Source organism: Oncorhynchus clarkii, chromosome 19 (genome assembly GCF_045791955.1).
Source record: "Oncorhynchus clarkii lewisi isolate Uvic-CL-2024 chromosome 19, UVic_Ocla_1.0, whole genome shotgun sequence".
NCBI lineage: Eukaryota > Metazoa > Chordata > Actinopteri > Salmoniformes > Salmonidae > Oncorhynchus > Oncorhynchus clarkii.
In genome coordinates, this window is record NC_092165.1 from 51,767,469 (window position 1) to 51,783,985 (window position 16,517).

At 41.7% G+C, this 16,517-nt stretch overlaps 1 protein-coding gene across 1 annotated transcript in view; it reads left to right on the plus strand.

The window, feature by feature from the left end:
- Positions 1-3,496: 3,496 nt before the first annotated feature.
- Positions 3,497-16,517, plus strand: part of LOC139375363 (disintegrin and metalloproteinase domain-containing protein 17-like) — a 34,580-nt gene continuing 21,559 nt past the window's right edge. The window contains exons 1-6 of the mRNA XM_071117076.1: positions 3,497-3,714; positions 7,817-7,949; positions 8,729-8,862; positions 8,985-9,073; positions 10,296-10,464; positions 13,886-14,016. Coding sequence (XP_070973177.1) covers positions 3,606-3,714; positions 7,817-7,949; positions 8,729-8,862; positions 8,985-9,073; positions 10,296-10,464; positions 13,886-14,016 — 765 coding nt within the window. The 5' untranslated portion in view covers positions 3,497-3,605. The remainder of the gene's footprint in view (positions 3,715-7,816; positions 7,950-8,728; positions 8,863-8,984; positions 9,074-10,295; positions 10,465-13,885; positions 14,017-16,517) is intronic.

Genomic DNA, 16,517 nt, shown 5'->3' on the forward strand with positions numbered 1-16,517 from the left:
CAATGACTGCACAGTAAAACCAAGAGCCAGCTAATTCACTCCTTCAGTCCACAGAGATGCTGGCCCATGTTCACTCCAATGCTTCCCACAGTTGTGTCAAGATGGCTGGATGTCTTTTGGCGACCATTCTTGACACACAGGAAACTGTTGAGTGTAAAAAACCCAGCAGCGTTGCATTTCTTGACGCACTCAAACCGGTGCGCCTGGCACCTACTACCATATCCCGTTCAAAGGCACTTAAATCTTTTGTTATTCACCCTCTGAATGGCAGACATACACAATCCATGTCTCAATTGTCTCAAGTCTTAAAAACCCTAATTTACTTGTCTCCTCCCCTTCAACTACACTTATTGAAGTGAATTTAACAAGTGGCATCAATAAGGGATCATATCTTTCACCTGAATTCACCTGGTCAGTCTATGACAAGGAAACAGCAGGTGTTCCTAATGTTTTATACAATCAATGTACATGATAAAGTGGGGGAATCCTTGTGCTGTGTGTGTGTGCTTGAATGCGTGTGTTCCCCAGTTGCACTACACTCCATTGGCTATGTGTAGAGGAAGGGTACAGATTCCAAACTTCAGAGATGGTTACAATTCGTTCCAGTCATTGGCAGCAGAGAACTGGAAGGAAAGGAGGCCAAAGAAAGTGTTAGCTTTGGGGATGACCAGTGCAATATACCTGCTGGAGCGCGTGCTACTGGGTGTTGCTATGGTGACCAGTGAGCTGAGATAAGGTGAGGCTTTACCTAGCATAGACTTGGAGCCAGTGGGTTTGGCGACGGATATGTAGTGAGGGCCAGCCAACGAGAGCATACAGGTCGCAGTGGTGGGTAGTATATGGGGCTTTGGTGACAAAACGGATGGCACTGTGATAGACCACATCCAGTTTGCTGAGTAGAGTGTTGGGGGCTAATTTGTAAATTACATCGCCGAAGTCAAGGATCGGTAGGATAGTCAGTTTTACGAGGGTATGTTTGGCAGCATGAGTGAAGACCACATCCACTGTGATAGACCACATCCAGTTTGCTGAGTAGAGTGTTGGGGGCTAATTTGTAAATTACATCGCCGAAGTCAAGGATCGGTAGGATAGTCAGTTTTACGAGGGTATGTTTGGCAGCATGAGTGAAGGAGGCGTTGTTGCAAAATAGGAAGCCGATTCTAGATTTAATTTTGGATTGGAGATGCTTAATGTGAGTCTAGAAGGAGTTTACAGTCTAACCAGACACCTAGGTATTTGTTCTAGGTCAGCACCGTCCAGAGTAGTGATGCTAGTCGGGCAGAAGGGTGCGGGCAGCAATCAGTTGAAGACCATGCACTTTGTTTTATTAGCGTTTAAAAGCAGTTGGAGGCCACAGAGGGAGTGTTGTATGGCGTTGAAGCTCGTTTGGAGGTTTGTTAGCACAGTGTCCAAAGAAGGGCCAGATGTATACAGAATGGTGTCGTCTGCATAGAGGAGGATCAGAGAGTCATCAGCAGCAAGAACGACATCATTGAGATATATATATATACATACATACATACATACATACATACATACATACATACAGAGAAAAAAGTTGGCCCGAGAATTGAACCCTGTGGCACCCCCATAGAGACTGCCAGAGGTCCGGACAACAGGCCCTCCAATTTGACACACTGAACTCTGAGAAGTAGATGGTGAACCACGCGAGGCAGTCATGAGAAGCAAAGGCTATTGAGTCTGCCGATAAGAATGTGGTGATTGACAGAGCCGAAAGCCTTGGCCAGGTCGATGAAGACGGCTGCACAGTACTGTCTTTTATCAATGGCGGTTATGATATTGTTTAGGGCCTTGAGCGTGGCAGAGGTGCACCCATGACCAGCTCTGAAACCAGATTGCATAGTGGAGAAGGTACGGTGGGATTCGAAATGGTCGTGATCTGTTTGCTTTAGAACAAAAGGCCCTGGATCTTGTGACTGAGGTTATAACCTGACCTTGGGTATTATCTTCACAAGGGACATAACTTTTAACTAATTATTCACCATTGATTTAAGTGACAACTCTTCATTTACACAATATGGCCTCTGACTTGAGCATGATTGTCACCTGAGGCAATTAGCATAATATCCATGTTGACCACGACTCCATTTTGTTGCTCCCTGCCTATAGACAGAGACTAAAACAGGAAACTCCTGCGCTCAGGTCTGTTCAACGCTGGTCCGACCAATTTGATTCCACACTTCAAGATTGCTTCGATCATGTGATAATTGGGATATGTTCCACATTGCGTCAAACAACAACATTGATGAATACGCTGATTCGGTGAGCGGGTTTATTAGCAAGTGCATCGGCGATGTCGTACCCATAGCAACTATTAAAACATTCACAAACCAGAAACCGTGGATTGATGGCAGCAAACTGAAAGTTTCAGTTTCGCGCGAACCACTGCTTTTAACCAGGGCAAGGTGACCGGAAACATGACTGAATGCAAACAGTGTAGCTATTCCCTCCGCAAGGCAATCAATCAAGCTAAGCGTCAGTATAGAGACAAAGTAGAGTCGCAATTCAAAGGCTCAGACACAAGAGGAGACCACAGGAGACCACTTTTGATGTCTGGAAAAATCTATTTTTTTGTGTAGTTAATTGAAGTGTGTAGGCATCTAGCACTGTTGTTTGGTTAGCAGTGTTTCTGTAGCACATGAGATGGAGTTTGCAAAATAAATGGCTAGGCTACCGGATTGATGCAAATAATCACTGTCACTGACAGATTGGCGTAGGCTACTTTGTAGCTACGGTAGTTAACATTTAATAGAGAAGGTTTTTGGGAAAGCCTTTCCATCTACCAGAAAATGGTTGGGTCTATCATTGGCATTGCTATATTTTTATATTCCTTATTTGTTTGAAACCTGAACATTTTACTTCATATGAGGCATGTCTTACCTTACTTGAAAGTAGCCTATAGACAAAACCCCACCATAGAAACATGGAGGAAATTATTTGTAGAAAGACTCATATGCTTTCTCCTATTCTATTGATTTTTCTTTCAACTTTCTTTCATTGTCTAGCAGCCAAAGGCATTATCATAGTCCTTTTAGCAACCCATGATAGTAGTTGCATATTTAAATCCGCCCTCTTTCAAAATTTCTAACGGATATTTCCATCTCTATCCATGACACCCGGTGCACATTTTAGAACAGCATTTTCCCGCAAATTGCATTTTGGAACATTCTTGCAAAAGCACACCGTCTGTATATTGCTGCGCCTAAAATGCGAAGAAATAATAGTTTATCAACATTTAAGCTAAACGTTCTGATCTGTTCAATCAGCCTTATTAATTGAAACAGAGAATACCTCAACTACAGGACTTTGGTACTATCAGTGAGGATTAAGAAGTGAGTACACGCAAATGCTCACAGGAATAGTAAGGGGGTATATGGCCTATATCTGCCAATATCTTCAACTACACCAGTGATGGCATGATTGGTACAACAGTCATTGACGAGAGAACCAGAATATCCAACATAAAACTAATTTTACCTCGGTGCTACACCTGCTCTGCCTAGCCTGGTTAACGGTTCCTGTGTTGACATTATTCAACAACAACTTGCAATAATGACACAGGTGGAGTAAGCGCTTTTAACGTCATGATGAAGTATCTGGTACTTGTGACCTTTTTGGCTCCTTGTTGGGTCAATTGTGCGATTAAATCAAGGGCCACTGAGGAAGAAATACGGGAAAATGACACAGAGTTCGGTGAGTAACGTTAACCTAGCTAGTGGCTAGCATACATGTTCTAGAGGAGCAAGCTGTCAGTCAAATGTATGCAAATTAGGCTGTTAGTTAGCTACATCTTCAATTGCTAAAGTTTGACGATAGTGTTCGCTAGATAACTCGTTTGTTAGGTAACTAGACAGCTAATGTTGTTAGCAAGTCCCGAAGAAAATCTTACTCGCTATCTAGCTAGATGGAATGTCTGGTATTCAGCATCGTAGTGACTGACGTGCATCAACTGTGTGCTTTCAAATGAATCAAGACAGGGTGGCTATTCCTTTTCCAGTGGTGCCAGAGCAGTGATCTTCAATTCTAGTCTCATCACATCTTGTGATTCAACTGAAATATTTTGTTAGTTAACTAGCTACAGATGTATGGCACTGGCAGGAACAAATACCTGCGCAACCTCATGGATTGAATAATACATGTGTTCCCAATCTTATCTAGCAAGATCGCAATTCAATGTTTTACATAACCTGTAGTGATGTGCTGAAACAACAAACGTGTACGCATAGCTTTCCGGTGTTGGCCACCCCTGAAATAATTTGTTAAATTAAGATTGGTATTTATGTCTAGTTAAGAACAAATTCTAATTTACAATGACGGCCTAAGAACAGTGGGTTAACTTCCTTGCTCAGGGACAGAATTACATATTTTTACCTTGTCAGCTCGGGGATTCGATCAAGCAACCTTTCAGTTACTGGCCCAAAGCTCTAACCACTAGGGTACCTGCCGCCCATATAGGCCCATAGCTTGAAATTGTCACAGGCTGAGGATGTCAATTAAGTACCTAGTTAAAATTTAAACCATGCTCAATTTGTTTTAATTAGGAAGGTGTAATGCTCTGACTAACCCCACAAAGACAGTGTTGACAATCTATTTGTAGGCTGTGTGTCATTAAAGGCTCTCCACAGGGATTTCAGTCTACACAAAATTCAGCCTCGCAAAAGTATGTAGAACTACGCTCTGTTGGATCTGTTTCATAGACTGTGTAGAGCCCTTTAGACAGGAAGGAACTAGCTACATGACAGCTTTCAAGAGGAAGTGAGAAACTTCAATTTTGGCTGTTCCATTTTGGCTGAATCGTCTGAAAGATTCATGGTAAAAATGTATTTTAGACTACTAACTGTTACTCAGTGCTGCATCAATCCAATATTATTTGCCACAGAGCGAGTAGAGTATAGGCTACTGCAGAGGTCACTAAAAATAAACCAGGGTTTTGTTCCAGCACTAACACATCTGATTCAGCTAATCAGGAAGACCATGATTAATACATGAATCAGGTGTGTTACTGCTGGGTTAGAACCAAAGCCTACACATTTGAAGCTCATTGGGACAAGGGTTGGTGACCACTGTACCAATGATATTGAATGTTACCATTTTCCCTTTATTGGAGTTACATTGAGGGAGTTCAGTCGTGTGTGTGTGTGTGTGTGTGTGTGTGTGTGTGTGTGTGTGTGTGTGTGTGTGTGTGTGTGTGTGTGTGTGTGTGTGTGTGTGTGTGTGTGTGTGTGTGTGTGTGTGTGTTCAGTACCAGTCAAAAGTTTGGAAACACCTACTCATTCCAGGGTTTTTCTTTATTTTGACTATTTTCTACATTGTAGAATAATAGTGAAGACATCAAAACTATGAAATGACACATGGAATCATGTAGTTACCAAATTAGTGTTAAACAAATGAAAATATATTTTATTTTTGAGATTGTTCAAGTAGCCATCCGTTGCCTCGATGACAGGATTGGAAACTTTTGGCATTCTCTTAACCAGCTTCATGAGGTAGCCACCTGGAATGCATTTCAATTAACAGGTGTGCCTTGTTAAAAGTTAATTTGTGGAAGTTCTTTCCTTAATGCATTTGAGCCAATCAGTTGTGTTGTGACAAGTAGGGGTGGTATACAGAAGATAGCCCTATTTGGTAAAAGATCAAGTCCATATTATGGCAAGAACAGCTCAAATAAGCAAAGAGAAATGACAGTCCATCATTAATTTAAGACATGAATTAATTTAAGACACTTGAATTTCTTCAAGTGCAGTCGTAAAAACCATCAAGCACTACAATTAAATTGGCTCTCATGAGGATCACCGCAGGAAAGGAAGACCCAGAGTTACCTCTGCTGCAGAGGACAAGTTCATTAGAGTTTACTGCCCAAATAGAATTGCAGAACAAATCAGTTCTTCACTGAGTTCAAGTAACAGGCACAGCTCAACATCAATTGTTCAGAGGAGACTGCGTGAATCAGGTCTTCATGGTCGTATTGCTGCAATATGTTAGTCGAGGTAATTGTGGTAATATGTACATGTAGGTAGAGTTATTAAAGTGACTATGCATAGATAATAACAGAGAGTAGTAGCAGCAGGGTAAAAGAGGAGGGGAGGGGACAATGTAAATTGTCTGGGTAGCAATTTGATTAGGTGTTCAGGAGTCTTATGGCTTGGGGGTAGAATCTGTTCAGAAGCCTCTTGAACCTAGACTTGGCACTCCGGTACCGCTTGCCGTGCTGTAGCAGAGAGAACATGACTAGGGTGGCTGGAGTCTTTGACAATTTTTAGGGCCTTCCTCTAACACCACCTGGTATAGAGGTCCTGGGTGGCAGGAAGCTTGGCCCCGGTGATGTACCCTCTGTAGTGCCTTGCGGACGTAGGCCGAGCAGTTGCCATACCAGTCAGTGATGCAACCTGTCAGGTTGGAAAAGCATCCAACAAGTGCTCAGCATATGTGGGAACTCCTTCAAGACTATTGGAAAAGCATTCCAGGTGAAGCTGTTTGAGAGAATGCCAAGTGTGTGCAAAGCTGTCATCAAAGTAAAGGGTGGCTACTTTGAAGAATGTCAAATATAAAATATATTTTGATTTATTCAACACTTTAATTTTTTTTTTGGTTACTACATGATTCCATATATGTTATTTCATAGTTTGTCATCATTATTATTGTACAATGTAGAAATAGTAAAAATTAACAAAAACCCTTGAATGAGTAGGTGTGTCCAAAGATCAAAACTATGAAATAACACACATGGAATCAATGAGTAACCAAAAAAGTGTTAAATAAATCAAAATATATTTGAGATTTTTCAAAGTAGCCACCATTTGCCTTGATGACAGCTTTGCACACTTGGCATTCTCTCAACCAGCTTCACCTGGAATACTTTTCCAACAGTCTTGACGGAGTTTCCAAATATGCTGAGCAATTGTTGGCTGCTTTTCCTTCACTCTGCGGTCCAACCAATCCCAAACTATCTAAATTGGGTTGAGGTCGGGTGATTGTGGAGGTCAGGTCATCTGATGCAACACTCCATCACTCTCCTCCTTGGTCAAATAGTTCTTACACAGCCTGGAGGTGTGTTGGGTCATTGTCCTGTTGAAAAACAAATGATAGTCCCACAAAGGAACTTTTAACAAGGCACAACTGTTAATTGAAACGCATTTCAGGTGACTACCTTATGAAGCTGGTTGAGAGACTGCAAAGAGTGTGCAAATGTAACTGTATAGCTTCCGTCCCTCTCCTCACCCCTACCTGGGCTCAAACCAGGGACCCTCTGCACACATCGACAACAACCACACTCGAAGCATCGTTACCTATCGCGCAGAGCAAAGGGAACAACTACTTCAAGGTCTCAGAGCGAGTGACGTCACCGATTGAAATGCTATTAGCCGTCACCCCGCTAACAAGCTAGCCATTTCACATCGGTTACACAAAGGGTGGCAACTTTTGAATAATCTCAAATATAATATATTTTGATTTGTTTAACAAGTTTTTTGATTAATATATGATTTCATATATGTTATTTCATAGTTTTGATGTCTTCACGATCATTCTACAATGTAGAAAATAGTAAAAATAAAGAAAAACCCTTGAATGAGTAGGTGTGTCCAAACTTTTTTCTGGTACTGATATAGAGATAACATGCCATTTAGCAGATGCTTTTATGCAAAGCGACATACAGTCATGCATGCATAAGTTTTATGTAAAAGTGGTCCCGGAAATTGAACCTACTATCCTACCGTTGCAAGCGCCACGCTCTACCAACTGAGCTACATAGGACTGGCCCTCTCACTCTCCTCATATGACTCTTCCCTTATTCCAGAGGCTCTGAGCTCATTGCTGTCTGACTTTGAGGTGCTGCCCGTGTCCGGCCTCCAGCAGCACTCACTCAGGAAGAGGGACGTCCACACAGAGTCCCAGCTGGAGCGCATTGTCAGCTTCAGTGCCCTCAAGAGGTAGGTGGCACAAAGTCTCTAGGCTACACACGATTTTAAGGTATTCTTCTCAATACTCACACACACACACACACACACATGCACACAGAAATGGAAGCACACACACAAACAGGGTAGCCTAGTGGTTAGAGAGTTGGACTAGTAAACTAAATGTTTGCAAGTTCAAATCCCTGAGCTGGGAAGGTACAAATCTGTCGTTCTGCCCCTGAACAGGCAGTTAACTCACTGTTCCTAGGCCGTCATTGAAAATAAGAAATTGTTCTTAACTGACTTGCCTAGTTAAATAAAGGTTAAAAAAAATATGGGACTTCTACATCGTAAGCTAAGAGCGTCTGCTAAATGACTAAAATGTAAGGGAAAAACAGCTAATACTCCATTATACTCAATGAGGTGCTTCCACCCACTCATGTAACATTCAAAAGCAAGCAAAACAAGTTGATGTTCAATGGTTTCATATCATTCTGATGCCGCCCAGTGCTTAGGAAAGATCATATGACGTTAGGGGTTGGAGAAATAGACTATCACTGTCTCAATTATCTGTAACTTTTCTCAGAGGTTCTAGTCCTCCCTGCTAAGTCCTACTCCTATGTGTTTTTACATTGTTACTGGAATGGCTTTTTATCATTGCCATGGCCTAATGACTAGAGTGCATGGATTTTCAGTACAATTGAAACAGACCATTGGCAAAGTTAAAATGTTATCTGTACCCTCAATAAACCAGAATATGTACATTCCTCATGTTTCTATCCATCAAACTGTAATTGATTTTTTTTCCGCAGACATTTTAAGCTTTACTTGACAACTAACACAGACTTGTTCACTGAGGACTTCAAAGCTGTGTTTGTAGATAAGCAAGGGAAGGAAGACCGCTATGATGTTCAGCTGCAGAACTACTTTACTGGACATCTTGTAGGTGAGTCTGGAGGGTATTTGTTTTGTTGGTTTTATATGGAATATTTTGTGTGTGTGCTTCCATTTCTGTGTGTGTGAGAGAGTGAGTACTGAGAAGAATACCTTAAAATCGTATGTGTGTAGGCGAGGAGCACTCCCGTGTTCAGGCACACATAGACGGGGACGAGTTCTCGGCCCACATCCTGACAGAGGAGACAGAGTACAACGTAGAGGTAAATCTCAAAACAGGAGCATTGCTTTAAAGTTTTTAAAGCAGGGGTTGGAACTGGTTCAGGGAACAGAACAGAAAAACGGAAAATAATATTTTTCAAGGAACTGAAACGGAACCTGGAACGAGAGTGATCCATACTGTTCCGGAATGGAACCATTATTTTAAAAGCATGGGAACCGGTTAATAATGTTATTTTACATTCCAGGCATTTTTTGTTTTGTCCCACATAAAAAAAGCAACAAAGTTCCTATGCAAAGCTCTTTCACTCAAAAGCGTATTCCAGTGTCCACCTGCAAGCTGAAAATCTTTGCCAATGTCTGTGTGTTTAGGCTACCTGCCCTTCCCCCCTCCAAAACAGTCTACTGTACTGACATTGCAACCGTCATTTAGAAGATAGGAGAGATATTTTTTAAATAGCTAGAGAATAATGGGTTAACTTGTTTAACACTATTTAAGGATACTATAGGCCAGTTATCACGTTTCACGTTGGATTTATTAACTACAAAAAGGTAAGACGTGTTTTTTAAATTCTGGTTCCGCTCTGCACATACAAGCTTTTTAGCTAGCTAGCTCACGCTTGTTAGCGAGCTAGCTCCAAGGACATTCAAAGTTCCTCCACAGAAGCCGCCCCTCCTAGGTATAATTCTGTGGACCTAATTCAGATAATGCATGTCATAAGATGCCCAGCACTTCAATCCTACTCCTTAACCCTCTCTCCCCACCCGGAAAATGGCATACATTGGCTACACGCATGTCCATCACGCATGTAAACAACTAGCTTGCCTGCTCTATCCGCACTGATTGGTGAAGTAATATAATGAGCTAAATGTAAAAAAACGGTTGACTTCACAGGTTTAAAAAGGAAGTCAAAGGATCGATATAAACCAGTACTTTTTGAGATCCAACCGGTTCAGAACTTTATTTTGCTGGTAGGAACAGTGGAACGGGAAAAAAAGTGGTTCTGTTCAGAATGAAACAATTGGAAAATAATTCCGGTTCCAACCCCTTGGTTTAAATTAGGCCAGAAAAAGTGTCTTAAAACAGTTGCTGGGAAAAAGAGATAAAACTATCAGCTGAATAAACCAGCGCTAGCCTTTGTTTTGGTAGAATACTTTATCTAACCAATCCTACTTCTGCTACTCCTTCATCCTCTCTCGCTCTCTCTTTCTTTTTCTCTCTCTTATTCCTCTTTCTCTCCATCCCCCTCTTCCCTCTCTCCTCAGCCCCTTTGGAGGTTCACCGAGGTGCCCCCCGATGGCCGTCTGTTGGTATATCGCTCTGAGGACATCCGGAACCTCAGTCGCCTGGCCTCGCCCAAGGTGTGTGGATACATCCACGCTGGGGCCCAAGACCTGCTACCAGAGGCCGCCAGAGGTGGAGAGGCACGGGAGGGTATGGAGTGTGTGTGTGTGTGTTCGACAGTATAGGCCTATATACAGAGTAGGAGACACCCCATTTATGCATGTTTCATACGCATAGACCGAGTGCTTGTGTGTGTGGTGTGCAAAAGTGTGTAGGAGTCAAACATTAGAAGCTACCTTATACAACCTTAGTGTGAGGAGGTAGGGAAAGGGAGGAAGATGATTCCTTGAGGAGAAGAGGTAGTAGGTAGGTGGGCACCCAATCTATCTTGTCCCCACACAGCCTCACAATGAATAAAAACCCTTTAATGTTTAAACCCTATGTTCCATAGGCTGGCAACAGGGTGTTATATAAAGCTCTGATTCCTTTGTGCTGCCTGTAAAATGTAAAGTTCATTAGAATGACAATGACCTGGGGGAAATCTGAAGGCACTCAAGACAATGTCCTCTTCAAAAAAACTGTGTGGAAAATGAGGTGAATGATCTCCACAGAAGCATTAGAATTCATGAGAGCTGTTGTATGTAATACACGGAGGGGAAGCCATAGTGAGTACACCCACATGCTGTGGTTCTCTACAGAAGAATCTGAGGTATTGTGGAGGGAAGGAGAGCACATGATTGACTTGTCTTTGTGGGGGGGCTGTTGACTGTGATGTGTAGCCTAAGACACACTACGTATGATACACCAGGCCCACTCCAAATGGATGTAGTCGGAAGGGAATTAACATAGTTAGTTTGAATTGACACATGCTGTACAGTGTGGCTTCTGAGCTGAGCAGAAGCTATTATTCTACAGATGGAATAACCTGTGCATTTCAAATAAGGGTTAATAAAAATGTTTATTCCGAAAGTAGTGCTTTGCTATTATGTTTACAGATTCTTGTAATGATGAATCCTACAAGCCACACAGCCAGTCTTCCTCCTCATAGAATAAGTGGTGTTGATTCATTTGACTAAACACAAAGTTGGAAATCTGACAGTTCTGAAAATTACTCTATAGTAAAGAATTCATCAGCTGGGCCTATATCTTACATTTTTAATTTTACGCTTCTGAACAAATAGTGTCAAGAAAAAGTATGTGAACCCTTTGGAATTACCTGGATTTCTGCATAAATTGGTCATACAATTTGATATGATCTTCATCTAAGTCACAACAAAAGACTAACAGTCTGCTTAAACTAGTAACACAAACTATTTGACGTTTTCTTGTTTTTATTGAACACACCGTATAAACAGTGTAGGTTGGAAAAAGTATGTGAAACCTTGGATTTAATAACTGGTTGACCCTCCTTTGGCAGCAATAACTTTAACCAAATGTTTTCTGTAGTTGCGGATCAGACCTGCACAATGGTCAGGAGGAATTTTGGTCCATTCATCTTTACAAAACTGTTTCAGTTCAGCAATATTCTTAGGATGTCTGGTGTGAACCACTCTCGAGGTCATGCCACCGCATTTTAAATTGAGGTCAGGACTTTGTTGTTGATTTACTTCTGTCTCGGGTCATTGTCCTGTTGCATCACCCAACTTCTGTTGAGCATCAATTGGCAGACAGATTGGCAGCCAAACATTCTCCTCCAAAATGTCTTGATAAACTTGGGAATACATTTTTCCGTCGACAATAGCAAGCTGTCCAGGCCCTGAAGTAGCAAAGCAGCCCCAAACCATGATGCTCCCTCCACCATACTTTACAGTTGGGATTAGGTTTTTATGTTGGTGTGCTGTGCCTTTTTTTTTTCTCCACGTGTTGTGTGTTCCTTCCAAACAACTCAACTTTAGTTTAATCTGTCTACAGAATATTTTGCCAGAAGCGCTGTGGAACATCCAGGTGCTCTTTTGCGAACTTCAGATGTGCAGCAATGTTTTTTTTTGACAGCAGTGGCTTCTTCCGTGGTGTCCTCCCATGAACACCATTCTTGTTTAGTGTTTTACATATTGTAGACTTGTCAGAGATGTTAGCATGTTTCAGAGATTTCTGTAAGTCTTTAGCTGACACTCTTGGATTCTTCTTAACCTCATTGAGCATTCTGCTCTGTGCTCTTGCAGTCATCTTTGCAGGACGACCACTCCTAAGGAGAGTAGCAACAGTGCTGAACTTTCTCCATTTATAGACAATTTGTCTTACCATGGACTGATGAACATCAAGGCTTTTAGAGATACTTTTGTAACTATTGGTCAATTTCTTCAACAGATGGTCAGGTCTATATAATTGTCAAACTTATAAATTGGTAGTAGAAAGGAAACACAGACTCTGTTTAAGTATTAAAATGATATTTTAGTAATACAATTGTAGGCAGAAGTTGGTACAGAGTACAGTATATGATAGCTCTCCCCAGGTTCTGCAAAGTGTCTTAAGACATCCTGTAACTCATATAGCCTCTCCCAGTCCTCCTTGTGTTAGTTTCCCTGGCAACAACATTTTAATAAATCTAACCTTCCCCTGACAGCAGCAACCATCTGGTAAGCAATTAAAAGCTCAGAATTGGGTTTGACCGAAACTTGACCTTTCATCACAAGAATGGAGGCATAACAAAGTGAACGAGTCCAAGCATCTTCTGACAGGTGACTGTTTTCATCAGGCCTGCGGCAGCCTTGTGTTCTCGGGAAACCAGTCATATTCTCAGAACCTCAGCCAGGTGGGGCCCAGACAGGAGGAGTATGAATGTAGGCGGTTTCCGCCTTCTGATAGTGTCTGAAGGGCACAACACTCAAAACAGGTGTTAATACACACACACACACACACACACACACAGGTCTCCTTGAAGAGGCCTTACAGTTTATCATAACACAATTTATTAACCTTTTTAAAGGTATTAGGCCTTCGTTTAAACCCTTCATAACCCTTTCCAGATTTATGCAAGTCAACAAAAATTATTCTGAGATCTCCTTTGTTCGAGGCATGGTTCACATCAGGCAATGCTTCTTGTGACTGACTAGCAAACTCCATTTTTTTTTTTGTATATATATATTTTTTTAAAGGGCAGGGTAGCTCTAACCAACATCTCCAATCTCGTCTCATTGATTGGACTCCAGGTTAGCTGTCTCCTGACTCCAATGATCTTTTGGAGAAGTCATTAGCCTCGGGGTTCACATACCTTTTCCAACCTACATTGTGAATGTTTAAATAATGTATTCAATATAGACAAGAAAAATACAATAATTTCTGTGTTATTAGTTTAAGCACACTGTGTTTGTCTATTGTTGTGACTTATATGAAGATCAAATCAAATTTCTTTGACTAATTTATTCAGAAATCCAGGTAATTCCAAAGGGTTCACATACCTTTTCTTGCCACTGTATAGTATACTGCATGAAATCAGTTCATAGGCAAACGGAATGTGAATACAAGGGCACCGAACAGTTGGAACTTAAGGGCTGGCCTCATTCACTCATTCTCCCAGCTGTGACTTCTTACAGTGTTTCTCTCCTCCTCTCCTTCCTTCCTCCCATCATAGATTCCCTCCACAGAGAGAAGAGAGTGACCCACAACCACAAGAAGAACACCTGTCCTCTAGCCCTGGTGGCCGACTACCGCTTCTTCAAACACATGGGCCGCGGAGAGGAGAGCATTACACTCAACTACCTGGTGAGAGTCCCAAACTAATCTCAGATACCCAGATCTAAAATCTTGCATTATTGTGTCGGATGTTCGATTTTTAAGTTCTCCTGGGCGACGTGTTAGAAAGGATACTAACGAGACTAGCGAAGTATTTACCCCTCTAAAGGGAAACTTGCAGCCAGTTTCTAGGCAAGTCTATGGGCCAAATGTCCTTTCCTCTTCCGAAATTCGAAAGATGCGAAAAAATCTGCATTCCACGAAATTAGTCCCTTTTGGGTGGTGTAATTTGATGGGAAAAAAGGTTTTATTTCACCTAATTTTAACATTCTGCCATGATGAGAACAAAGTAATAAAAAACAGTTATTCCCATCTCAAGAGGTTAAATAAAAAAATTACTATAGTAAGTGCCTATTATGTACCAAATAAAGATTTAATATTGCAGATTGTGGGTTCTATCAATGTAATTGTTTTGTATAATTTCTAATCCCCTTTTTATTTATTTATACTTTCCTCCTACCATCCCTACCCTGATTATAGTAAACTAAGGGACAACAATACTTCATGTACACATTAAACAGTGGGGCAAAAAAGTATTTAGTCAGCCACCAATTGTGCAAGTTCTCCCACTTAAAAAGATGAGAGAGGCCTGTAATTTTCATTATAGGTACACTTCAACTATGACAGACAAAATGAGAAAAAAATCCAGAAAATCACATTGTAGGATTTTTATGAATTTATTTGCAAATTATGGTGGAAAATAAGTACTTGGTCACCTACAAACAAGCAAGATTTCTGGCTCTCACAGACCTGTAACTTCTTCTTTTAAGAGGCTCCTCTGTCCTCCACTCGTTACCTGTATTAATGGCACCTGTTTGAACTTGTTATCAGTATAAAAGACACCTGTCCACAACCTCAAACAGTCACTCTCCAAATTCCACTATGGCCAAGACCAAAGAGCTGTCAAAGGACACCAGAAACAAAATTGTAGACCTGCACCAGACTGGGAAGACTGAATCTGCAATAGGTAAGCAGCTTGGTTTGAAGAAATCAACTGTGGGAGCAATTATCAGGAAATGGAAGACATATAAGACCACTGATAATCTCCCTCGATCTGGGGCTCCACGCAAGATCTCACTCCGTGGGGTCAAAGTGATCACAAGAACTGTGAGCAAAAATCCCAGAACCACACGGGGGGACCTAGTGAATGATCTGCAGAGAGCTGGGACCAAAGTAACAAAGCCTACCATCAGTAACACACTACGCAGCCAGGGACTCAAATCCTGCAGTGTCCCCCTGCTTAAGCCAGTACATGTCCAGGCCCGTCTGAAGTTTGCTAGAGAGCATTTGGATGATCCAGAAGAAGATTGGGAGAATGTCAGATGAAACCAAAATAGAACTTTTTGGTAAAAACTCAACTCGTTGTGTTTGGAGGACAAAGAATGCTGAGTTGCATCCAAAGAACACCATACCTACTGTGAAGCATGGGGGTAGAAACATCATGCTTTGGGGCTGTTTTTCTGCAAAGGGACCAGGACGACTGATCCGTGTAAAGGAAAGAATGAATGGGGCCATGTATCGTGAGATTTTGAGTGAAAACCTCCTTCCATCAGCAAGGGCATTGAAGATGAAACGTGGCTGGGTCTTTCAGCCTGACAATGACCCCAAACACACCGCCCGGGCAACAAAGGAGTGGCTTCGTAAGAAGCATTTCAAGGTCCTGGAGTGGCCTAGCCAGTCTCCAGATCTTAACCCCATAGAAAATCTTTGGATGGAGTTGAAAGACCGTGTTGCCCAGCTACAGCCCCAAAACATCACTGCTCTAGAGGAGATCTGCATGGATGAATGGGCCAAAATACCAGCAACAGTGTGTGAAAACCTTGTGAAGACTTACAGAAAACGTTTGACCTCTGTCATTGCCAACAAAGGGTAAATAACAAAGTGTTGAGATAAACTTTTGTTATTGACCAAATACTTATTTTCCACCATAATTTGCAAATAAATTCATAAAATCCTACAATGTGATCTTCTGGATTTTTTCCCCCTCATTTTGTCTGTCATAGTTGAGGTGTGCCTATGATGAAAATTACAGGCCTCTCATCTTTTTAAGTGGGATAACTTGCACAATTGGTGGCTGACTAAATACTTTTTTGCCCCACTGTATGTAGTTAAATAATTACACATATATTCCTATTTTCCTCTTTTTTTCAAGTGCTGGATTTTCACCCACAGCGGCCAATCCACCATTCATTGTGATCTTAACGCCAACCCTCCCATGTCCACAGATTAACCCATCTTTCACAGTATAACTCCAGCCCTCCCATGTCCACAGATTAACCCATTTTTCCCAGTATAACTCCAACCCTCCCATGTCCACAGATTAACCCATTTTTCCCAGTATAACTCCAATCCCCCCATGTCCACAGATTAACCCATTTTTCCCAGTATAACGCCAACCCTCCCATGTCCACAGATTAACCCATCTTTCACAGTATAACTCCAACCCTCCGGTGTCCACAGATTAACCCATC